At 39.0% G+C, this 20,403-nt stretch overlaps 1 protein-coding gene across 2 annotated transcripts in view; it reads right to left on the bottom strand.

The window, feature by feature from the left end:
* SRGAP1 (SLIT-ROBO Rho GTPase activating protein 1) overlaps positions 1 to 20,142 on the bottom strand; it is a 113,396-nt gene extending 93,254 nt beyond the window's left edge. For both annotated transcript variants that reach the window (XM_088141777.1, XM_088141778.1), the window contains exon 1: positions 19,253 to 20,142. In XM_088141777.1, coding sequence (XP_087997903.1) covers positions 19,253 to 19,319 — 67 coding nt within the window. In that variant the 5' untranslated portion in view covers positions 19,320 to 20,142. The remainder of the gene's footprint in view (positions 1 to 19,252) is intronic.
* Positions 20,143 to 20,403: the final 261 nt, after the last annotated feature.

Genomic DNA, 20,403 nt, shown 5'->3' with positions numbered 1-20,403 from the left:
TGCTTCTCTTTCCATAGCATGTCAAAACGAACAATGCTATTGTCTCCAGGTGCTTTGAAGTTACAGTTCAGTCAGCATTGTTTGCCTCTGGCTTTTCTTATCAGCTAAGCTTGCCCTCAGCTTTTTCAGTAAGAATACCAGATGATGAATGGAGTTCTGTCTTAAAATGACAGTTTCTGAAACAGCAGCTCCTAACTGCATTATCATCATCATCATCATCTTCATTAAAATGTATATGCCGCACGACTCCTATAGACTGCATGTGTGTATGTGTGAAAGAGAAAGACTGAGAGAAGGGAAGGAAAAGTAGAAAGAACGGGATGATTGTGTATAAATGGTGGTATGTGCATGAGTGAATCAATTTAGGCTTCATTCCTATCTATCATTGACATGTAACCTTTCCAGGATCAAAAGCAATTTTAGAGTGAAAAAGGTAGTTACCCACTCCTACAGAACATGATTACATAATATAAAAGGAAAGGATGGGTATAATAACTTACTATTTCTTTTTCTGTCATTGAGAGGGATATAAGAGATGAAACGACTATTTGGCTACACGTGGACATTTTAATTCAAAGTTATGGTAAAATTGTTACCATAACTTTACCAAAATCCATTGACATAACAACAGAATATGATAACAAATATGATATAATAGGGTATATCAAGATTATAATTCATTATTAGGTCATCTATGAAACCCATTCTATAGTGAAGAAGAACATAGCACAGGCTTTTATCTTTCTGAAGACTATATGCTATTAATCTTAACCTTGTGATCAGTGCCAGTCTTTCATATAACAAGAACAAAACTTGGTAGCTGAATCATTATAGAAAAGGCTAAGTGAATTGCTATAATAGTTCAAGTAATCTATGAGCATACAGTAATTGTATTTTATCAATGAAAGAAATACATTTATAGCTCTGTGCTGACTTGCCTGCCAAAATAAAGAATTGACAGCACTTGAGAAGCTGATCCTACATACCTACCACATTTCGTATTAAAATATGGCAGTACTGAACAAAGAAATATTAGTTTGGTATTACAAACAGGTATCATGTTAGGATATAATGTCAATATAAGGAAACACAACTTGTTTCAAATCATGCATATATAAAACTTACGAAAGCCTCAGTCAATAACTAGCTGTCATTATTATAAAGAGTAATTAAGAAGTTATTCTACAACTTTATTGTAAATATTTGCTCTATGTTCATAAACATTTCAACGTTACTTGTATTAATGGACTTATAAGATTTCAAATTATAAAAAAAAGATAGTGATGATATGGTACCAACATGTAGACAGGATTTGGAAAGCTCTTGTTCTGTGCTGAATTATGCTTCTTAATACTTTAATAATCCTATAACTTTTTTGAACTATGGTGAAAACATCATTCAATTCATTTAAAAGTAAATCTCAAAATTTGACAAAGATTTTAAAAGATTAAAATGTCAAACTTCTTGTTACTAGGCTTATATCATCTGCAGACAACAAAGTAGCTTTATCTTCCTTTCTACGCTCCAGTTAAAATACTCACATACATCCTTTATATTTTAAATACATTTTCTTCTATTTTGGGGCTGTTCTATATCAACATGGAGCATTTCTCATCTGTTTCATTCATGTAGGGGTTAAAATGCCAGAGTGACGCTGGTGACCCAGGTTCTGGTCCAGCCTCAGTCCCAGCAGTCCACTGGGTCGCTTAGGCCAGTGTTGTCCAAACTTGGCCACTTTAAGATGAGTGGACTTCAACTCCCAGAATTCATGGCTGGCTGGGGAATTCTGGGAGTTGAAGTCCACTCATCTTAAAGTGGCCAAGTTTGGACAACACTGGCTTAGGCTGTCACTTTCTCTCAGTCCAGCCTAACTTACTGGGTTGCTATTGTGGGGAAAAAATATAGATCATCCCGAACAAAAAGTGATAGGAAGCTGAATCAGTGTGGTCAGTCTGTTTTACCCAGAAAGCATTCCTGGGTAAAAAAAAAAATTAATGGGGAATTAACTTTAAGAAATGGCTATTTCATCCTTTCACTTAAGAGAACTGTTTTATTAATAAACAGAAAAACACTTTTACAGAGTGGATTTTTCCCTCAGGCATTAACTGTAATCTAAAAGGTATCCGCTATTAAATACCTCTTCAAAGAAAAGGCAAATTTGAGTACACACAAGCGATGTGCTGCTTCATACAATGCGCTGCGTCATATTTTAACATCTGAACTACTAGGCATAGTATTTTTTTTAATTATCTGTCATGTTTCTAATTCACCTGAAAATATTCTCTAAATGAAAGTCTGGAATGTGAAAAATCGCTTTACTTGATGCTGAAAAGATCAGTGTGACAATATTAGTCCCAGTGAGATTCTCAGGAAAAGGCATGATATAGAAAGGAGCCCAAAATTTGACTGCCATTTACCTAATACTGGTATTAAAAACAAAGTAGGGAAGGCACGCACAGCATAGCCTTTGGGTTCTGGAATTCTTTCCAACTCTTTATCTGCAGTGGCCATACGCAGCATATATATATTTTTTCCTGTGGTACAAAGTAACATGCATGTGTATTTCTACCTTCCCCTTATATTGCATCTGCCTGTCTTTCTGTGAATGTGTGCCCTGGGAAGCAAAGAGAGGCTGTATATGGTTTCAGTCACGTGACCGGGAGAGGGAAAGGGAGAAGGGAGCATTGGCAGCAGTCCAAGGCACAGCCCAACTCTCTCTCCCATGGACATGCTTTGGGAATTTTTTTCTGGAATTTTTTTCTATGTAACCCCAAGCTGGATCTGACCTGTGTTTTTAACTCAATCTTTCTTTCACCAGCTTCTTGCATGATACCAAATTTGGTCCTTTTCTATTTTGTTTTCCAAGAGTTACCCTGCTTATCGATGGACAAAGAGACAGACAGGAGCCTTAGTCCCTTCACATAAATTCTTTCCAATATTTCGTTGGGCTGAAAAAAACCAAAAGCAAAAAAATTATAGCAACTTCCACCCTCCATCAGAATTATGTTTGTTCTTGAGTACCTTTTTAATGATAAAATTGACAGATTGTCCTATTGGATACTGAAATTGCTTTATCGGTTTTGTTGCAAATAGCTTGGATTATATTAACATTAGTTTTAAACTGTTTCATTCTATTTTAAAAGCTACTATTAGCATATAAAAAAGAGTAAAGAGAGTCCTTGGGGTTCTCTGAGCTTGGTTGTTTTCTTGCAGACGTTTCGTTACCCAACTAGGTACGTAAGACATAAAGGAGCAATGGTACAAATATATGGAAAACTGTACAAACAAGAACCCAAAATGGGTGGCATGTATGAACATCTTATACTAAACTAGGGTGATTACTCTGGATTTTGCATTCAGATTTTTTTCACATTCTGGAAAGTAAAGTTGACTAGGCCATAGAAAATACTGCTAAGAACAAAGCTGCAGGAGTTGATAAAATAGCAAAAGAACTATTTAAAATGTTAGAAAATAAGCCAGGTAAAATGATACATGTGGTTTATAAGTTGGGACAGAAAACACAGCAATGGCCAAGAGATTTGAAATGATAAATTTATATTTCAATACCAAAAAAGGGCAGGGCTAAGGAATGCTCTTACTATTGTACAACTGCCCTTATCTCATATGCTACTATGATAATTCTCAATATTCTGCAACCCAGTTGTCAACAATCCATAGAAAGAGAATTAACAGATTACCCTTCAGAACAGAAATCTCATTCAGAAGAGACAGGGGCACAGGAGATCATATTTTTAACACTGATAATGGAAACATCAAGGAGTCCCTAAAAGAATCCATGTATTCATTATATAAAAGCTTTTAATTAAATCACAACAAATTGTGGAACGTGGGGGTATTAGAAAACCTGATCTGCCTATTGAAGAATTTGTATGATGACCAGGAAGCAATAGTTCAGAACTGGGAAAAGAGTGTGGCAAGGTGGTAAACTGTCACCTTATTTATTGAATTTATATGTAAAATATATCATGTGAAAGGCTGGACTAGAAGGAATAAAAATTACAATTAAAATTTCTGGGAGAAACATCAACAAATTCAAACATACTGATTGTATCACTTTGCCACTTATAAAATCTTTTGTTGAAAGGGAAAGACAGTGCAAATGCCAGTCTCCAACTCAGTATTAAAAAAAATAAAATTACCTCAACAGGCAATGCCAATCCACAGCACATAGGCAGAGAATAAGCTGAAATAGTAACAGACTGTATCTTTTTAGGCTCAAAAATTCATAGAGATAGTGACTTCTAACTACTGTGTGAAATAAAGAGATCTCTGCTACTTGGAAGAAAGGCAGTAACAGAACTAGAGAAAATATTAAAGTAGAGAGGCATTACATTGACAGCAAAGGTACATATTGCTAGACCATAGTTTTTCCAATGGTAAAATGGCAGTGCAAGTTGGAGCATCAGAAAGGCTGAATGAAGAAAAACTGATGTCTTTGAATTGCGTTGGAACAGAAAACTGTTGAGAATAATTTGGACATAAAGAATAACAAATTATCCAGTACTAAAGTAAAACCAGACTGCCAACTGGAAGCACAAATAGTGAAGCTAATGCTTAAATATTTTGAACAAGTAATGTGAAGGCAAGCATCACTGGAGAATATTCTGGTCCCTGGAAAAATAAAAAGCAATTAAAAAAAGAAACTAACAAAAGACAAAGTGGCTAAATACTGTCACTTATGACACTAGCATGAGCTTACAAGAATTCAAAGAAGCAGTTACTGATAGACCATCCCAGCAAAACAATGTCTAAAAGGTCACAAAACCCCTGAAATGATTGAACAACTGAACAACAATAGTAACTGTGCCCCAAAAGTAATTTTCTATTGGATATTAAAAACACTATTAGGGCTTGTTCATTCTTATTATTTTTCATCATCTGTCTACAAAAGCTAGATTCACCCCCTTCCCATTTTGTGCAAGTTTCTCACAACTTTAGGAACAGAGCTGAATGCATGTCTTCACAACAGACAAATTTGTACTGTTATTGTTTGATATTACTATTATTTAAATAAGTCCACATGAAATATTGAACTTAACCTAGCATAAATATAAATGGTAAATTATATTGATGAAGCAGCTGTTTTAAAAAGAATACATACTGTACAAAATGTGAAATTGTGAAAACTAAGATTGGCTACAGCTCCCCATTGATCATATTATGATTTGTTACTATATGATGCATGATTTAGAAATTCTAAGAAACATATATTTACTTAATACTTGTTTACTTTAAAAAAAGAGAGCCTAACGGACAGGATTTACTTTTATTTTGGTACAGTGTTTAAATATAAAAGCCTTATTATAAAAGCAAAGACAAGACATTTATTTCAAAGAATTGTTGTTATGACCAAATAACAACAGTGGGCACATCGGAAACATGTATTAATTAATTAAACATGTATTAATTCACAGCCTGCATGACATTATATTTGATGAACACTTTATCACTCCTTTCAATGGGATAGATAGATAGATAGATAGATAGATAGATAGATAGATAGATAGATAGATAGATAGATAGATAGATAGATTCAACACCACTGAGTTATGTGACTGTATTTAGGTATTTTAGTACTTCCTGTTAAGATATTCCTTCATATTTTATTTTCTGTGGACACTGTATATATATTTAGTAACACAGACCAAAAATATATTAAGATGTTATTCTTCAAAGATTTAGAACCAATGTAATCATCAAATCTTTATTACGGTCATAGGCCAGCATAAGGCGAGTGGGGTACAGTCAATTAAAAAGCAGAGAAGATACATTAGAGTCTAAAAAAAATTTATGAAATATATATATGTATGACTCAAGGTCTAGACAGACCAATCTGAGCACAGCCTGGATTGACTACAGGAAAGCCTACGACTCAATGCCACATACATGGATCTGTGTATGCCTGGTGCTATACAAAGTCAACAAAATGCTAAGGACCCTCTTCAAGAACTCAATGGGACTGTGGAAGACAACACTGGAAGTCAAGACAGCTCACACAAGTGGCCATCAAGTCCAGCATATACTAAGGTGATGCACTGTCCCCGCTACTCTTCTGCATAGACCTGAACCCCCTCAGCTGGCTAATCACAAGGACTGGATACAGATACAAGTTCAAGAGTGGAACTACCATCAGCCATCTCCTCTACACTCAAGCTGTATGCTAAAAGCGAACAAGACATCAATTCACTGATCCATCTGACACGGATCAACTTGAGAACATTGGAATGTCATTGGGATTGGAGAAGTGTGGCCGGATAGTAGTAAAAAGAGGGAAGGTAGTTAAGACTGATAGGGTCACATAGCAGACATACAGACCAACCACAAGTATCTTGGTATCCCACAGTCACATGGGAACCACGATGAGGAGGCAAGGAAGACAGCAACATCCAAGTATCACCAAAGGATAAATCAGTTCCTAAAGAGCCAACTCAATGGGAACAACAAGGTCCATGCCATCAACATGTATGCCCTGCCAGTCATCAGATACCCTGCCAGTATAGTGAGCTGGCCTAAGGAGGACATGGAGGCTGCCAATATGAAGACCCTGAAGCTCCTCACGATGTACGGAGGTTTCCACCCCAAGTCCAACACCCAGAGACAGTACACCCACCAGAAAGAGGACGGGCGAGGTCTGGTGAGTGTCAAAGCCACTGTCCTGGATGAAATCCAGAGCATTCAGGAGTACATCAGTAAGATGGCAACCAAAGATAAGCTGCTGAGAGAATGCCTGAGGCACCACAAACATGGGAGGAAGTTCAAGTAGAGGAAGTACCACGGCAAGACAAGACCCTGCATGAGATGTACCATCGAGAGATAGCTAAGGTGGTTGACACTGGGAAATCCTACCAGTGGCTGGAAAGGGCTGGATTAAAAGACAGCAGAGCCACTGATCAAAGCAGCACAAGAACAGGCACTAAGCACCAGATCCATAGAAGCAGAGGTCTACCACACTTGATAGGACCCAAAGTGCAGACTGTACAGAGAGGCCTCAATCAAACCCATAATGGCAGGGTGTAAGATCCAGGCAGGAGCAGCATACAGTGAACAGCACAACCAAGGAGCTGGGATTGTGTACAGGAACATCTGCAGAGTCTTTGGACTAGACCCTCTAAGTCCAGATGAGAGATTCCACAGAAGGTTGTGGAGAATAACAGGGCTAAGATCCTGTAGGGCTTCCAGATCCAGACAGACAGGCAGGTACTGGCCAATCAAGCAGACATCATGGTAGTAGACAAGGATCAGAAGACAGCAGTGCTAGAAACAGCTAAGATACTGCACAGAACCCTCAAACTCCCAGGCCTCTAGTATAGGACCCAAGATTGAGGAAGACACATACTACTCATAGGGGTGAGGGGGGATTTTTTTTTTAACAAACAGAAAGTATATATAAGAAACAAGAGTCTAAAAGCATCTTTAAAGGAGGGGTAGGACCATTAGATTGGTGTAGGGGAGCATAAAGGTGGAAGACTATATCTATCAAATTACAGAGCACTCTAGTATGGCAAACTAGATGCTCATTAAATCTAGTTTATGGTACAGGTCATCATTTGACGAATTTTAAGCACCACTGCACAGAACCTGGCAACATTGTAGGTTGTAGCAGGGTTGTTATCCAAAAGCAGCAGAGAGGTGTAGAATTGTCCTGTGCACCCTGGATATTTATACAGTAATAGTGAGATGAGGCTAGTACGAATGTCTCTGTAATATAGAGGAGAGAACTGGAGAAGCACATGCTCTGTTGTTTCTGTGTGTCACATACTTAAAGTTCAAATCTCAGAGTTTACTCAAAATGGGAAAGATATGAGAAATAAGGAAAATTAACTTAATTATGTTTTTTCTAGACTAGCAGAGGATAATCCATGATCCCCCAGATGTTGCAGAATTACAACTCCCAGCATTATTCATTTTTTCCATGCCTCTTCCTCTGATACAAACCTTTACTACTCTTTATATCAAATTGGGGAAGTCTTGCCTCTAATGTTGATCTGCTTCCTACTTTATTTATTTATTTCAATTTATATGGCTGCCTGTATCAACATCATGACTCTGGGCAACTAACAAACATGAAAAACACAATGTCAAAAACACAACAATATCATAACAAACACAAATTGATAGCCAATTTGTATTTATTGCTACAGCAGCCTGTCCAATACTTCCAGAAAGCTTGCAAATATACAAGGTGTATCAAAAGACAGGCCCCATAGAGCAGGGTTCCTCAACCTCAGCAACTTTAAGATGGGTGGACTTCAACTCCCAGAATTCCCCAGCCAGCCATGCTGGGGAATTCTGGGAGTTGAAGTCCACCCATCTTAAAGTTACTGAGGTTGAGGAACCCTGCCATAGATAATTTATTCTATAAATTACATTAAATGTTCAAACTGGTTTCCATTTTCTTCTAAACACTTCTGTACTCATTTGAAGCATGACCTTTGAACATTCATAAGTATAGTAACATCTCTTAAAAAAGTATTAATTAATAAAACACTGTGATTGGCCTTTGGGGCCTGACTCGTATAAACAGGCAAAGATATCTGGCCTAGATTCTTGTACCCAGGAGTATACCACCTTTAACTACAGTGAATTAATTCAGTTCCTGGCTAATCACTAGTTCTATAGCTGAAACTAGAACTTATCTTGTAAGGTTCCATTAAATTTTAGGAGTTCAGCCCAAACTCAGTGTGAGGCTTGAGTCAAAAGAGAAGATACAGTGACTTTCCCTCTCCTGCATATTGAGGATAGGATAAACATTTTAAAGGGAAGTAACTCACTGATTCCTGATTAAATCAGACAGCTGCTATTTTGCTTTTACCAGAATGCCTTACTCTGTCACACACACAAAAATGGATGCTATAAATAAAAAATGAAGTTTTTGGTGGTAGATTTTGTTTTTCTACCAAATGCCTTTATAACCAACATGGTAGCTGCTAACAGATTAGATCTGCAGGACTCATTTTATCTCCCCTAACAATGCATGACCCATTTCTCTAAAAATTGCTGAAATAGTGATTGGGCATCAGTGGGGTGGTTCTGAAAATGCTGCAATAAATACAGAGGCCTATTTCAGCAGAGTCTTGGTAGAAAAAACTTTGTGGGGGTAGATACACAGAAGTAATAGAGGTGGCTTGGTAATGCAATTAGGACCTTTAACAGCACCAGTCTGCATTCATTTCCACATCTTTTAATATGTATTTACCTGTATAGGAAAAAGATAGTCCTGGAAAGAAGTGAAAGGTTACTCCTATGTTTCAAACTCATTCATAGCTACTGGTACAGCTAATACTGTATAGTGAGGTGTTTTCTCACTGCAATTCCATGTTAGAAATCTAAAAATAGGCAATTGCCACCACAAATATTAAAAAAAAAACATTTTTTTTTTTGATAAACTGAACAAACGGGAACTAATGAAGAGGATAAGGAGAAGAGAAAGAAACTGATGGAATTGATAAAATAAAGTTTGTAATAAAACATGTCTATTAGAGAGATGTTTCTGTTTGGATCTGAGATACAAATAGCTACAATCACTCATTTTCAACAGCATCTCATTCTAGGTAAACCTAAGACAAGCCCCACCCTCAATTCACTCATTGTTTGGTGAGGGGAAAAAACTCATATTCCTATGGAATAAATAGGACTTTACTAGGATCTTGAATTAAAATGGAAGAGCAAGGGGATTATACACATACAGATGGCAACAAGATAGTAGGGTCCTGTAATTTATGCTGACAAGATCTGAGTATGATTTTGTTGAATAGTTTGCCTTGCTGTTCTGGGCTATATTACCTAACTTGGTGTTATTTGCCCTGCATTAGATACAGTCTACTTGCTTGTCTTTTTCTTTGGTTAAGTTTAGTTCCTTGGCACCTCTTGACTCAAACACCTCTTCCTCCTCCATTCTATTCCAAAAGAGCCTCCAATTTCTTGGAAGCATTGGAAGTCTTATTATTTACCTTATTTACAGCAGGTATGTTCCCTGTAATAAAAATACTATTCTTTCACTGCTTGGGCTCTAAAAAAAACAAAGAATCATTTCTTTTCTCCTTTCAAATAGAAGTGGAAACTGATCCATATGAACTGGCTACAGAAGTTCATATGAGCGTTTTAGAACTTGAAGGTCACTGCTGAACACTCCACGTTTTATTTTGTATCTCAGTTGCCAGACGAACCTGCTAACCGCTATGTCAGAGCTTTGGGTGCCACTTGGGAATTTTACTGATGGAAACAAATTGCCTCCAACTGTGTGAGAAACTACTATTGAAATGGGTTTAACTTTCGGCAAACTAATGAAATAGCCAGGCTCTTCCTCTACCACCCTTACTGCCCATTACCTTCTGAGAGTCAAGTGAACTTCTCCAAAGCTGCCCAACTTAAATCCTCTCCTTTACTATCAATGCCAAACAAATGCATTATGTAACAAGACTATATCACTGTTTGCCACACAATGTTACATGTAATGATGTAGGAAAAGAAAACACGCTGTCAAAGTTTGCAAACCTACAGTCTAAGCTCTCACAGATACAACTTCCAGTATTGATAAAGATAATACTCTCCCTTGAGTGTCTCAGAATATTGTCTGCTTTCTCCAATATATCAGGCAATAATCTCAGTCAAGAAGTTCAACTATATGCTGATTATCTTGTCCTTATGCAATTGTTTCTGCATCTTTACTGAAAACATTTTTCTGCACTGAGTCAAGCTTTCTATACACTTGATATTAAACCATAAGAATATGGGCACTAAAGGCTATTACAGTGCACTTTTAGGATATAAAGAATATGCTGTCAAAAGAAAAATGGATCTTGCACAGAAAAGAGCTCCACTATTGGTATGGAATAATCAGAGAGATCTTTGGATCATTTTGGAACCAAACAGCATAAACTCCATACTGAACTTGACCAGCTCCCCATCTGCAGATGTGATTGCTGGGAATGGAAACACATTTTAGACATCAGACATAAGTTAAAGATAATGCTATATCTAATGTAAGTGGAGGAATGTATCCATAGTATATGATAGCTGCTTAGGAATGAGCTTTTTAAAGTACAGTGATGACATAATAGAACCTACAGATTCTTCAGAATGGGACTCTCCCATTTTGCTGATTAGAAATCAAATGGAAGAGTGTACAGAATGTTCCAGAAGTAATAGGATAGTCAAAATTTGTAGGAAAATAGAAACAGAGTTCAAAAATCAAATTTATGTTTTAAAAATGTAACTGTGTATGTGCAGGAGACATTAATTATAACAATAAATTACCATACTTCCGGTATTATGTTCTAATGTATGATAAGACCATCCATTGATCATGATGCTTTCTGAAGTATGTATGTATGAAGAAGTTTTTGACAACATGCACCCAGTACTGGCACACAGAAGTATCAGCGTTGCACAAATTTGGTTACAGATTTACTACAACTATTACTACTAGATCTCCCTAGCACACAACTGGCTGAGTACAGTTTTACAACCAATGTGCTGCTGTGAGGGCTACAAAGCCACTGTCCTTGTCAAAGTGCTTTGTCTATTGCTGTGATTTTACCTTGATTCAAATCCAGTTTACCATGGACTAGATCAGTTTCAATTTGCCTCAGTCAGGTTTTCCTTGATGCCCTGTCCTGATCTTTTTATCCACAGAATCATTTCTCCAGAGTACTTGTGTAGGGAGCAAACTAGATCATTCTGAAAATATGCCCAAATCATCTCAGCCACTGGTTTTTTTATTTAATTGATTACTGTTGGCTGGTCAGCATTGCTGACAGCTGGTTTCATTTCTTACTCCATCAATGTCATGCCAAGGATTCTACTAAGGATCCTCTACATTGCTGGCAGATGGTTCTCATTTCTTATGCAGTCCATCAATGTCATGCCAAGGATCTAAGACAGCACATTTGGAAGCTTTCCCATTTTCAGATCTCTGGCTATAGCCCAGGTTTAGCCCCATATGACAGCACTAGAAGTATCAGTAACTAAACATTTGCATTTGGTGCATTATGGTAATGTTAGGATTCCCCCATAAGCACTAGATGAATGAGTCAAAAGCTGTGGTGGCGGTACCAATTCGTTCTTTTCATTTTACCCACTGAGGTGATCTTTTCCTATATTATGGAGCTGAGGTTTTTGAATTGAAGGTGAGTTATCAGAGGCTCCCAGTCTGCACTGGGGAATGCCAAGGACACATCCTGTCTCCATTGCAAAAGATACCATCTGAGGTACCATCCTGAGAAATGTCTTCACATGGAATTGATTTGGTCAGAAACATCGTCAACTTCATATATGCAGATGACATTGCAATTTTTGCTGTTGAAAAAGTGGAAGCCATCTGAAGTGGTCATCCTCATGGAAATGATGAAAGTATTCACCACTGATCGCTTACCAGTGATCATAAGCAGGGCTTACATCGTATAACTAAATGAGTACAATTAGAAAAGTATACAAATTCAAATACTGTAGCTCCATAGGTTATAACTGAAGACAATATTTCAGAAACATATACAACCTAAAATGACCTAGTGAAAGCTATTTGAGAGTTGCCAAAACCATGTAATACAGATGCCTTTTATCCTTTCTAGACTTTATATTATTCAAGTTTTGTTAAATATATTGCCATTAAGATAACTCCACTGAGCCTCCTTTTGAAGTATAAAGTGGAAATAACCTTGCATGAAGCATATCATATCATAATAAATAGTGATTTTGAAATAATTTCTAAATTAATTAACAACTGCTAAATTTTTTCTTCATTCCTCTTGACACCATCAGGCAAATAACTAACCATGGAGAATTCTGAACATTCTTGTGCTATATTGACACAAAAGAGACAGAAAATCTGTATTTTTCAGCATCTAGTGCTATCAGGGACATTGACAAAAACAGCACTTGAAAGAGTTGTTAATATGCTTTGGGACTATGTGACACTTTAGAACCTATTTGCGTGGTAGAAAATTCACTCTGATCATAAACTTATTTCCATATTACTATCACACTCAGCAAGTCAATAACAACTTGCTGACCTTGACATTTCCCACACATGTATTGAAGTAGGGTAGAGAAATTAATAAGGAACAATACTATGGCTTGGAGTCACAATAATTATCTGGAAGTCTTGCTGAACTCTCTGAACATCAGGAGACAGATGAATGGAGAAGGAAGGTATGTGAAGGAATGGAACAAAGAAGGAAGATGGAGGTGAGAAAGAGGCAGTTTGCAGGAAGCAAGGGATTCAGAGGAACATGGCAAAAGGACATCAATAAGGTGGAAAGGAATGTGTACAAGATGGAATGGGAAAGAGTCAAGTGTGTGGAGGAACAGAAAGCAGAAAGAAACAAGACTGAGACCAAGATGGAAGCCTGTAGAAAGGGCAGGAATATGGAGAAACATGGAAAAGGAAGAAAAGAAATGGAAAGATGGGTAGAAGAAGTGAGAAGCAAAAGAAGGGCTAAAGGATGAATGAGAGTTAGAGCAGGCCAAGAGTCCCTAGCCAATGACAGATGCTTTGGTGGAAGTAAGAGTGCTGGTGCCTCTTTCTCCACCCTTGTTGAAAGGCAGGGCAGCTGTTGCTATCACTACTGTATCACTGCAGTCACGTGGGAGGGAGAAGCTATCGCAGTTGTTGCCACTGGAAGTCAGGGAAGCATAAGGAGGAAGAACAGTTCAGTACAGTGCTGGTTGGAAACTTGTCTTCACCATCATTGCTGCAGTTATAGTCTTTGGCTACATAAAGGATTTATTTGGAAATGCAGAATAGTTGCAGGCCATCACTGCCCAGGACCTACTATGGTTTCTCCCATGTTTTTGCCTGCTGTTAGATCGGGTATTGTGTGAGACTCAAAGAGTGGCTGAATAGGAGCCCCAGAGTCAGAATAGAAAATATTTTCTCAGCTTATGAAGCCCTGATGGAAGCGGGAGCCCAAAGAGTATGAGGAATGCTAAGTGGTGGCTATGTTGTCATTTTAGTGGTTGAGATAGCCACCAGCAGAAATGGCCTTTGGCCAGATGGCCAAGTAAACCTTTATAGATAGCATTTGAGGAACTGTTAAGGACCTCAACTGTTAGCTGAAGCAGATCATGAGAACATCAGGAATGCAGGGGAGAACTATACTGTGATGGACAGAGTGAGATACAACTTAGGTAATCTGTTCTAGGAGAGATCAGTAATTTGTTGCTGGTTCTCTTCTTTTATCCAGCTGCCTTGCTTCTATATTCTGGTTGTTAGATTGCTAGGTACCTTAGCCTCAGGCTGCTGTTAGTGAATGCCAGCTCCTTGTGTAATAAGATCTTACTCCTTGTCAACCCTGCTTGAGAGAGATAAATAGAGCTGGCATGTATAACCATGTCCTAATTGGCAGAGCATGGCAGATAAGTCCTATTTGAAATCTCCCAACAGAGTGATAGGTGCACCAGCAGCTATAATTTGGAGGCTGGGAAGGCAGGATTATGAATATCATACAACAGACCTGGTGGTTATCAGATACCCCGCTCCACAGGTGACTGGATTTAAGTACCTGCATTTGAAGTTTCAAGAGGTGGTTAATGCTTTGTTAAAGGAGGAGCTAATACCTACTGCCCTGAAAAGCAGTGACTCATACATTCATAAAGATGCCATTCTTTGATTCAGCCATGTTGGCAAACTTCAGCCCAATCACCAACCTTTCCTTTCTAGGAAAGATTTTGGAGAAGACAATGTGATACCACTTGCACAAAATTCTGGATGAAGCAAATTATTTTGCTCCCTCTCAGTCAGATTTCAGGCCTGGGTGTGGATAGAAACTGAAATGGTTGCTTTTATGGATGACCTGGATGAAGGAACTGCAGCCATCATGGGTCTACTAGTTCTCTTAGCAGTGATACCACCAAACACACTATCTCTCTGGACTGTCTGCAAGTGTTTGAGTATTGGGGCTACAACTTTACAGTGGCTCTACTCCTTCCTTAGTGAGTAGTTCCAATGATAGGGAATGAACACCTGAGCAACCTTGGCCACTACTTATGAGGTGCTCCAGATCTTGGCTTTCTCCCCATGTTGTTCAACATCTAAGTGAAACTACTGGAAAATATCATCTGTCAGTTTAGGGTGAGGTATTATCAGTATGCAGGTGAAGCTCTAGGTCTATAGTCAAGCAAGAGATACCCTGGATACCTTTCTACCATGTCTGGAAGTTCTGAGGAACTAGATGGGATGAAACAAGCTAAACTGAATCTAATAAAATGAAGTTGTTGTTTGTCCAGAAACCAACTGGTTTATTGTTGACTTCAATAATAGTTATGGATGGGATCACATTCCCCACAAAGAAGCAGGTCCACAACTTGGGAGTTCTCTAGGATTCTCCTTCTGTTTGATCAGCAGGTCGAGACTGTGGCTAAAGGATGCTTTGCTCATACCAACACCTGTATTGTGGGAGCTGCATTGATTCCCAATATGTTTCCAGAACAATTCAAAGTGATAGTTATGACCTATAAAGCTTTTCATGGTTTGGATCCAAGTTATCTGCAAGATCACCTTCTCTGAATAGAATCTGCCCTATCCTGTGTGTCTGATCTGGGAAGGGAAGATTCAGATTTCCTGACTTGGAATGTGAGGAGACTGATGATCTAGAAGCAGGCCTTTTCCATTGCAAAACAGATTGTTCCACAAAGCCCAGTTGCCTCCAAAGCTCTTAATAGTTAGAAAACGTGATGAAGACAGGTGTTCTTCCACCATGTGTTTGAGGCTCAAGCACCATCATACTGGGCTATTGGCTATTTGTGTTCTGTGCTTTTTTGTTTTAGTTTAGAATTACAGTACATAAGGGACGGAAGGTTCCTCCGAGATCATCTAGTTAATTTTACTTTTAATTCCTTTTTAATGTTATTTATAATGAGTAACTTCTAGTGGTTTCTATTGGCTGTTATTATATCATGGTTTTACAAATTTTGTCAGTCACCCAGAATCTTGCAAATGGGCAGGATAAAAACTGTGTAAATAATAAATTATTCAAAATACAGGGATTGAATTGTACAATTCCAAAGATAGCCAGATGGATTAGCAAATGAATGAACTTTGATTTCCAACCTTAATACCTTTCTGATAATTGCAATATCTGACAATCTGTTTCTACAAACGTTATGGAAGATATGGATGAAGCAGTAATTCATCTTGCCTTCAGAACAGATAGCACTCTTGAAGAGTGATCACATATTTGTTGATATTGGACAATATCTCAAAAGATTTTTATGCTATATAGTAATTGTGAACATATATGATACAGTTACATCAACTGTCCAATTGTAATGACTGGGTGCTACAGAAATATCACTTAATACTACCAGCCTCTTTACAAGCAAGAGTAGTTAATTTGACTAAACAGTGAGCCAGAAAAACTACTGATGACCAGAAATGGACAAGCACATTAAGGAAGCAATTAAGAACTATCTGACCTACACCTCAAGAGGTGATCTCAGAAACATTTGATATCCCATTAAATCCAGTAGAATATTGTAATGGTACACAGGAGAATCTTGCTTTAGGCCTAATGGACTTTAGACAAACAAATAAGGGTAGAGTATTATTCCAAATGGCCTATAAACAAAGCAATTCAGTTCATTTCATGCTTGCTTTTTTTTTTTTTCGAAGAGAGGATTTTCCTAATAAAATACCAACTGATAAGATACAGCTTACTTCATTTGAAATGGAAAAATTCTTCTGTCATAATGAGGTAAAACACAAAACTATTTCTTTATATCATTCAAAGGATTGGTAGAAAGAATGAAGAGAAATGTAATAGTTTATGATTAGCCTTGTTCCAACACTAATTCATGAAACTCTATTGCCTATTAAACTACTCCTCATTCTACTACAGAAAGATCACCATTTGAACTGATGAAAAGATATAAAGCCTCCATAAAACTGACTCATTAGCAACAACTTACAAGGTTTTCTACAACTCATCCTGTCAAAGTAGGCATTTCTAACTGTGTCCAGAGGAAACAGCAGAGAAGCAACCACTATGTTCTTTAAAAGGGTGCCAAAGAACATATCTTCCAACAAAAGATTTGGTGGAGGGCAAGCAGCTCTGTAAAATGAAAAAAGGGGTGTCCCAGTATTTGAGGCTAAGATAATTCAGTGACATTTCAGGAAATTCAGTTAAATTAGAAAGGAAACATGTTATAATCGCCTGAGACTAATCAAGCAAACAATCCATCTAAAAAGGATTTTGTTTTAGTTTTACTGAATAAAATAAATTAAAAAACAAATCTTAACAAAGGAAGACAAAGGAAGACAAATCATTCAGTGATATTATTACAAAGAAAGCAGGAGTTTAAAAGAATACATAAAAGGCTGCTAGGGAGTTCTCTGTATTTCATCACAAGTTTTTAATGGAATCTTGCAGGTTTGTTAACGTTATAAAAAGAGGATATGTGTGTCATACGTGATTTATGTTTTGAATTAGAAGTCTGTATTAGTGAGGGAATTATAGCGGAAAAGAGGCGGAGTGAACAGAATGAGATGGCATAGACTGAAAGAACAGAGCAAAGTTCTTAATAAAACATGTTATTGTGATCCCAATTTGAATTAAAAACCTTGGATAACAGGAGCCTCTACTGCACCATTGTAATTCTCTACCAACATACTATATATTAAGATTTTGGATTAACTGTGTTATAGAAATTCAAAATGCCCACCATCTTGGATCCTTTAACAGAGACATGAAAGCCAGAAAGGGGGGAAAAAGGGTTTATGAAGTATGTCTTGCTATGAACTGAATGCAATACAAAGTAGTCAAAAATATACCAAATTAAGAACTAAACTAATATATGAAAGGGTAGAAAAGCTTACTTAATAACAGCTACATTCAAAAGCAACAGAAATTGCTAATAATATTACAGGTTGAGAAATAAAACCAGTTAAACAAGAGTTCATGTGACAACTCACGTAGTCTGAACTTCTCATCACCACCACTTTTTCTACCTTTTTTCTGAAAATGAGCTTTCTGTAGCCATTTGATACAGTAGAGGACAAAGTGCAGAAAACACAATGTGTTTACTACAATACTGATAGTTTATTTGGTTTTTAACGTTAACTTTTTTATTTCTAAACAAACAAAACTGGAGATAAGGTCCTTAGAGTTCCACAGCTTGTAGTTCCATTTGTAAATGAATGACTTTTCCAACTGTATATATTAAATATATTTTGTGAGTAAACCAAGTCATACATATTTTATTTTAAAAAGTGATTACTGCATGTGTTTCTATTTTTCCCATTCCGTGAACTCCATATAAGAAGATGGAAGATTTTGATTATTTCCAATAGACTTTTACTTGAAACTGCCACAGTGTATGGAAGAACAGCTGCTACCCAGAAAATAGAATGAAAAGTAGAGTTCTTCAAATATAATTTTTATAACACATCTTCAGGATATGGAAAAAAAAGTAATAACTGAAGAAAAACACATGAAATAGACAAAGTACAGTGCTTCTCTTTGACTCTAACAGGCTTGATTTTAGAAGAACTTTGAACAGCCCTGATGGATTGAATGAAAAGTGAATACTCTCAAACATTCATTGAATATATATGGGAGATGTGAACCAGTTACAACCTTCCCTTCACCAAATCAATATCCAACAGAATTTAATAAAAATAGGGGCAAGTAGACAAGTTCATGCACATAGCTCAAAGAAAGGGAAATTAAGCACAGCAACTGTGATCATGTTGTTATAAGTGCATAAAGAACTATCAAAAAAATTAGACCTCTCTTCCAGCCTTCCTGCTCAGGAACAGTTGTAAAGTTGGCTGGTAAATCTATAAAGGGTCATTTGCCAGTGTCCCACCCACCCCTTTTCCTCTGAGACTGACTGATGAACTGGATGACTCCGGGATGAGTCTCTCCTGGAAGTTGGAGCACTTATCACCTAAAATGGTTTAATTGAACCCCATGACACAGTTGCCCACATCAACAGCAATTCGTCCTACCACGATCCATCAACAGCTTGAGTGATACGAACGTAGATTTTCTGTCCACGTTTTCAATCAATGCAATTTATCTCAAGAGTGCCAAGATTATAATCCAGGCTAGTATTTGTGTACACAGACCGTACCGGAGCTATCTTTTTCAGGCTGATTAATCCGGAAGGACGGATTTGTACTCTGTCCTCGGCACGAAGCGGGCAGGGAGGCACAACCAAACAGGTGATGGTAGCGACGGGGGGAGACAGGGAAATAAACTACAGGCATCCCGCCCCGCCCCAGCCTTTTTACCTTTCACTTGACTTTCGTACTCGGCTACGATCTCTTTGTCCTTTTTGAATCTGCTTGAGGCTGACATTATCCACACGGGTTTTTCTTTCTACACCGCGAGAGAAGACTCCGGAGTTGGGATTGCAGGACTATTGTCTTCCCACAGAGAATGGGGGACCGACGGGGTTAGGCGCGGCACTAGGCAACGCGTCCCACGCCAGAGCCTGCCGGTCCTCGGAGTTGATGGGGCAGGTCCCCCAGCTCACCTCCACAGAAAAGAAGGGCTGAAGGTAACACTTCAAAGTAATCCTGGGGCGGGCATCATCTCCAGCAGCAAGGGTCGGGGAAGAGAGAGCAGCAAGCGGCGGCGCGTTCGCCTCCTCTCCCTCCGCCCCGCGGCTGCTCTTCTCCGAAGCCTCGATTAAGTCAGTGGCCCCGTCCAGCGGTCCCTCGAAGCATCGCCCGCCTCGCGCGGGGAGAAGGGATGGAGCCCGGCTCGCGCTCGGCTAGTCTCCGGCGCGTCCGGCGGCGCACGAGGAGCTCTCGGGAGCTGCGATTGCTGTTGTCGCCTCCTCCCGGAGAGCGAGCGCTACGCAGGCGACCCACTCCCAAGAGACCTGGGCGAGGCGCCGTCGAACCTCAGTCTCCAGCAGCCCCTCGGCGCGTCTCCTCCGGGAGCCAGCAGCCTCGCCCTCTAAACAAAGTTCTCGCACCCCCTCGCGTCGCCCTTTCCCTCGCCGGCTCCCACTCGCCTCTCCTCCTCCAGCTGCTGCTGCTGCTGCTGCTGCCGCCGCCGCCTCCGCCGAGCCTTCCGCGGGACCCACCGCTTTGCCGCCGCCGCCTCCCTCAGCTGCTGCCCTGAAACGAAATACCAGCAGCCCATCCGAAGGCGCTCAAGCAAGGAGAAAGACTTTGGTCTCCAGCCCAGCGGTGTCCAAGTGCCTATCGGGTTCTTTCCCCTCCCTGCGCGGAGCGACGTCTCTCCTAGCCAACCGCAACCACGCAAGTTTCGCTGCCGCCCAATGGCAGAGAGCAGAAGGTGGGCCGTAGCGAGCGAGGTTGCCGAGTGCCTCCCGGGGTGAAGAAGCGAGCGGCCTGTGCCCAGGCTGGCGCTGGACGCTGCGCTTAAGCGCCGGCTTTGCTAAACGCGCTGCTGCTAAGCGGGAGTCAAA

The sequence above is a fragment of the Python bivittatus genome, unplaced genomic scaffold (assembly GCF_059951505.1).
Source record: "Python bivittatus isolate LINGU-HERP-01145 unplaced genomic scaffold, Pbiv_v1 ctg000330_np1212, whole genome shotgun sequence".
In the NCBI taxonomy this organism is placed as follows: Eukaryota; Metazoa; Chordata; class Lepidosauria; order Squamata; family Pythonidae; genus Python; species Python bivittatus.
Note: the sequence above shows the minus strand (reverse complement) of the source record. Positions and strands in the feature narration are given on the sequence as shown.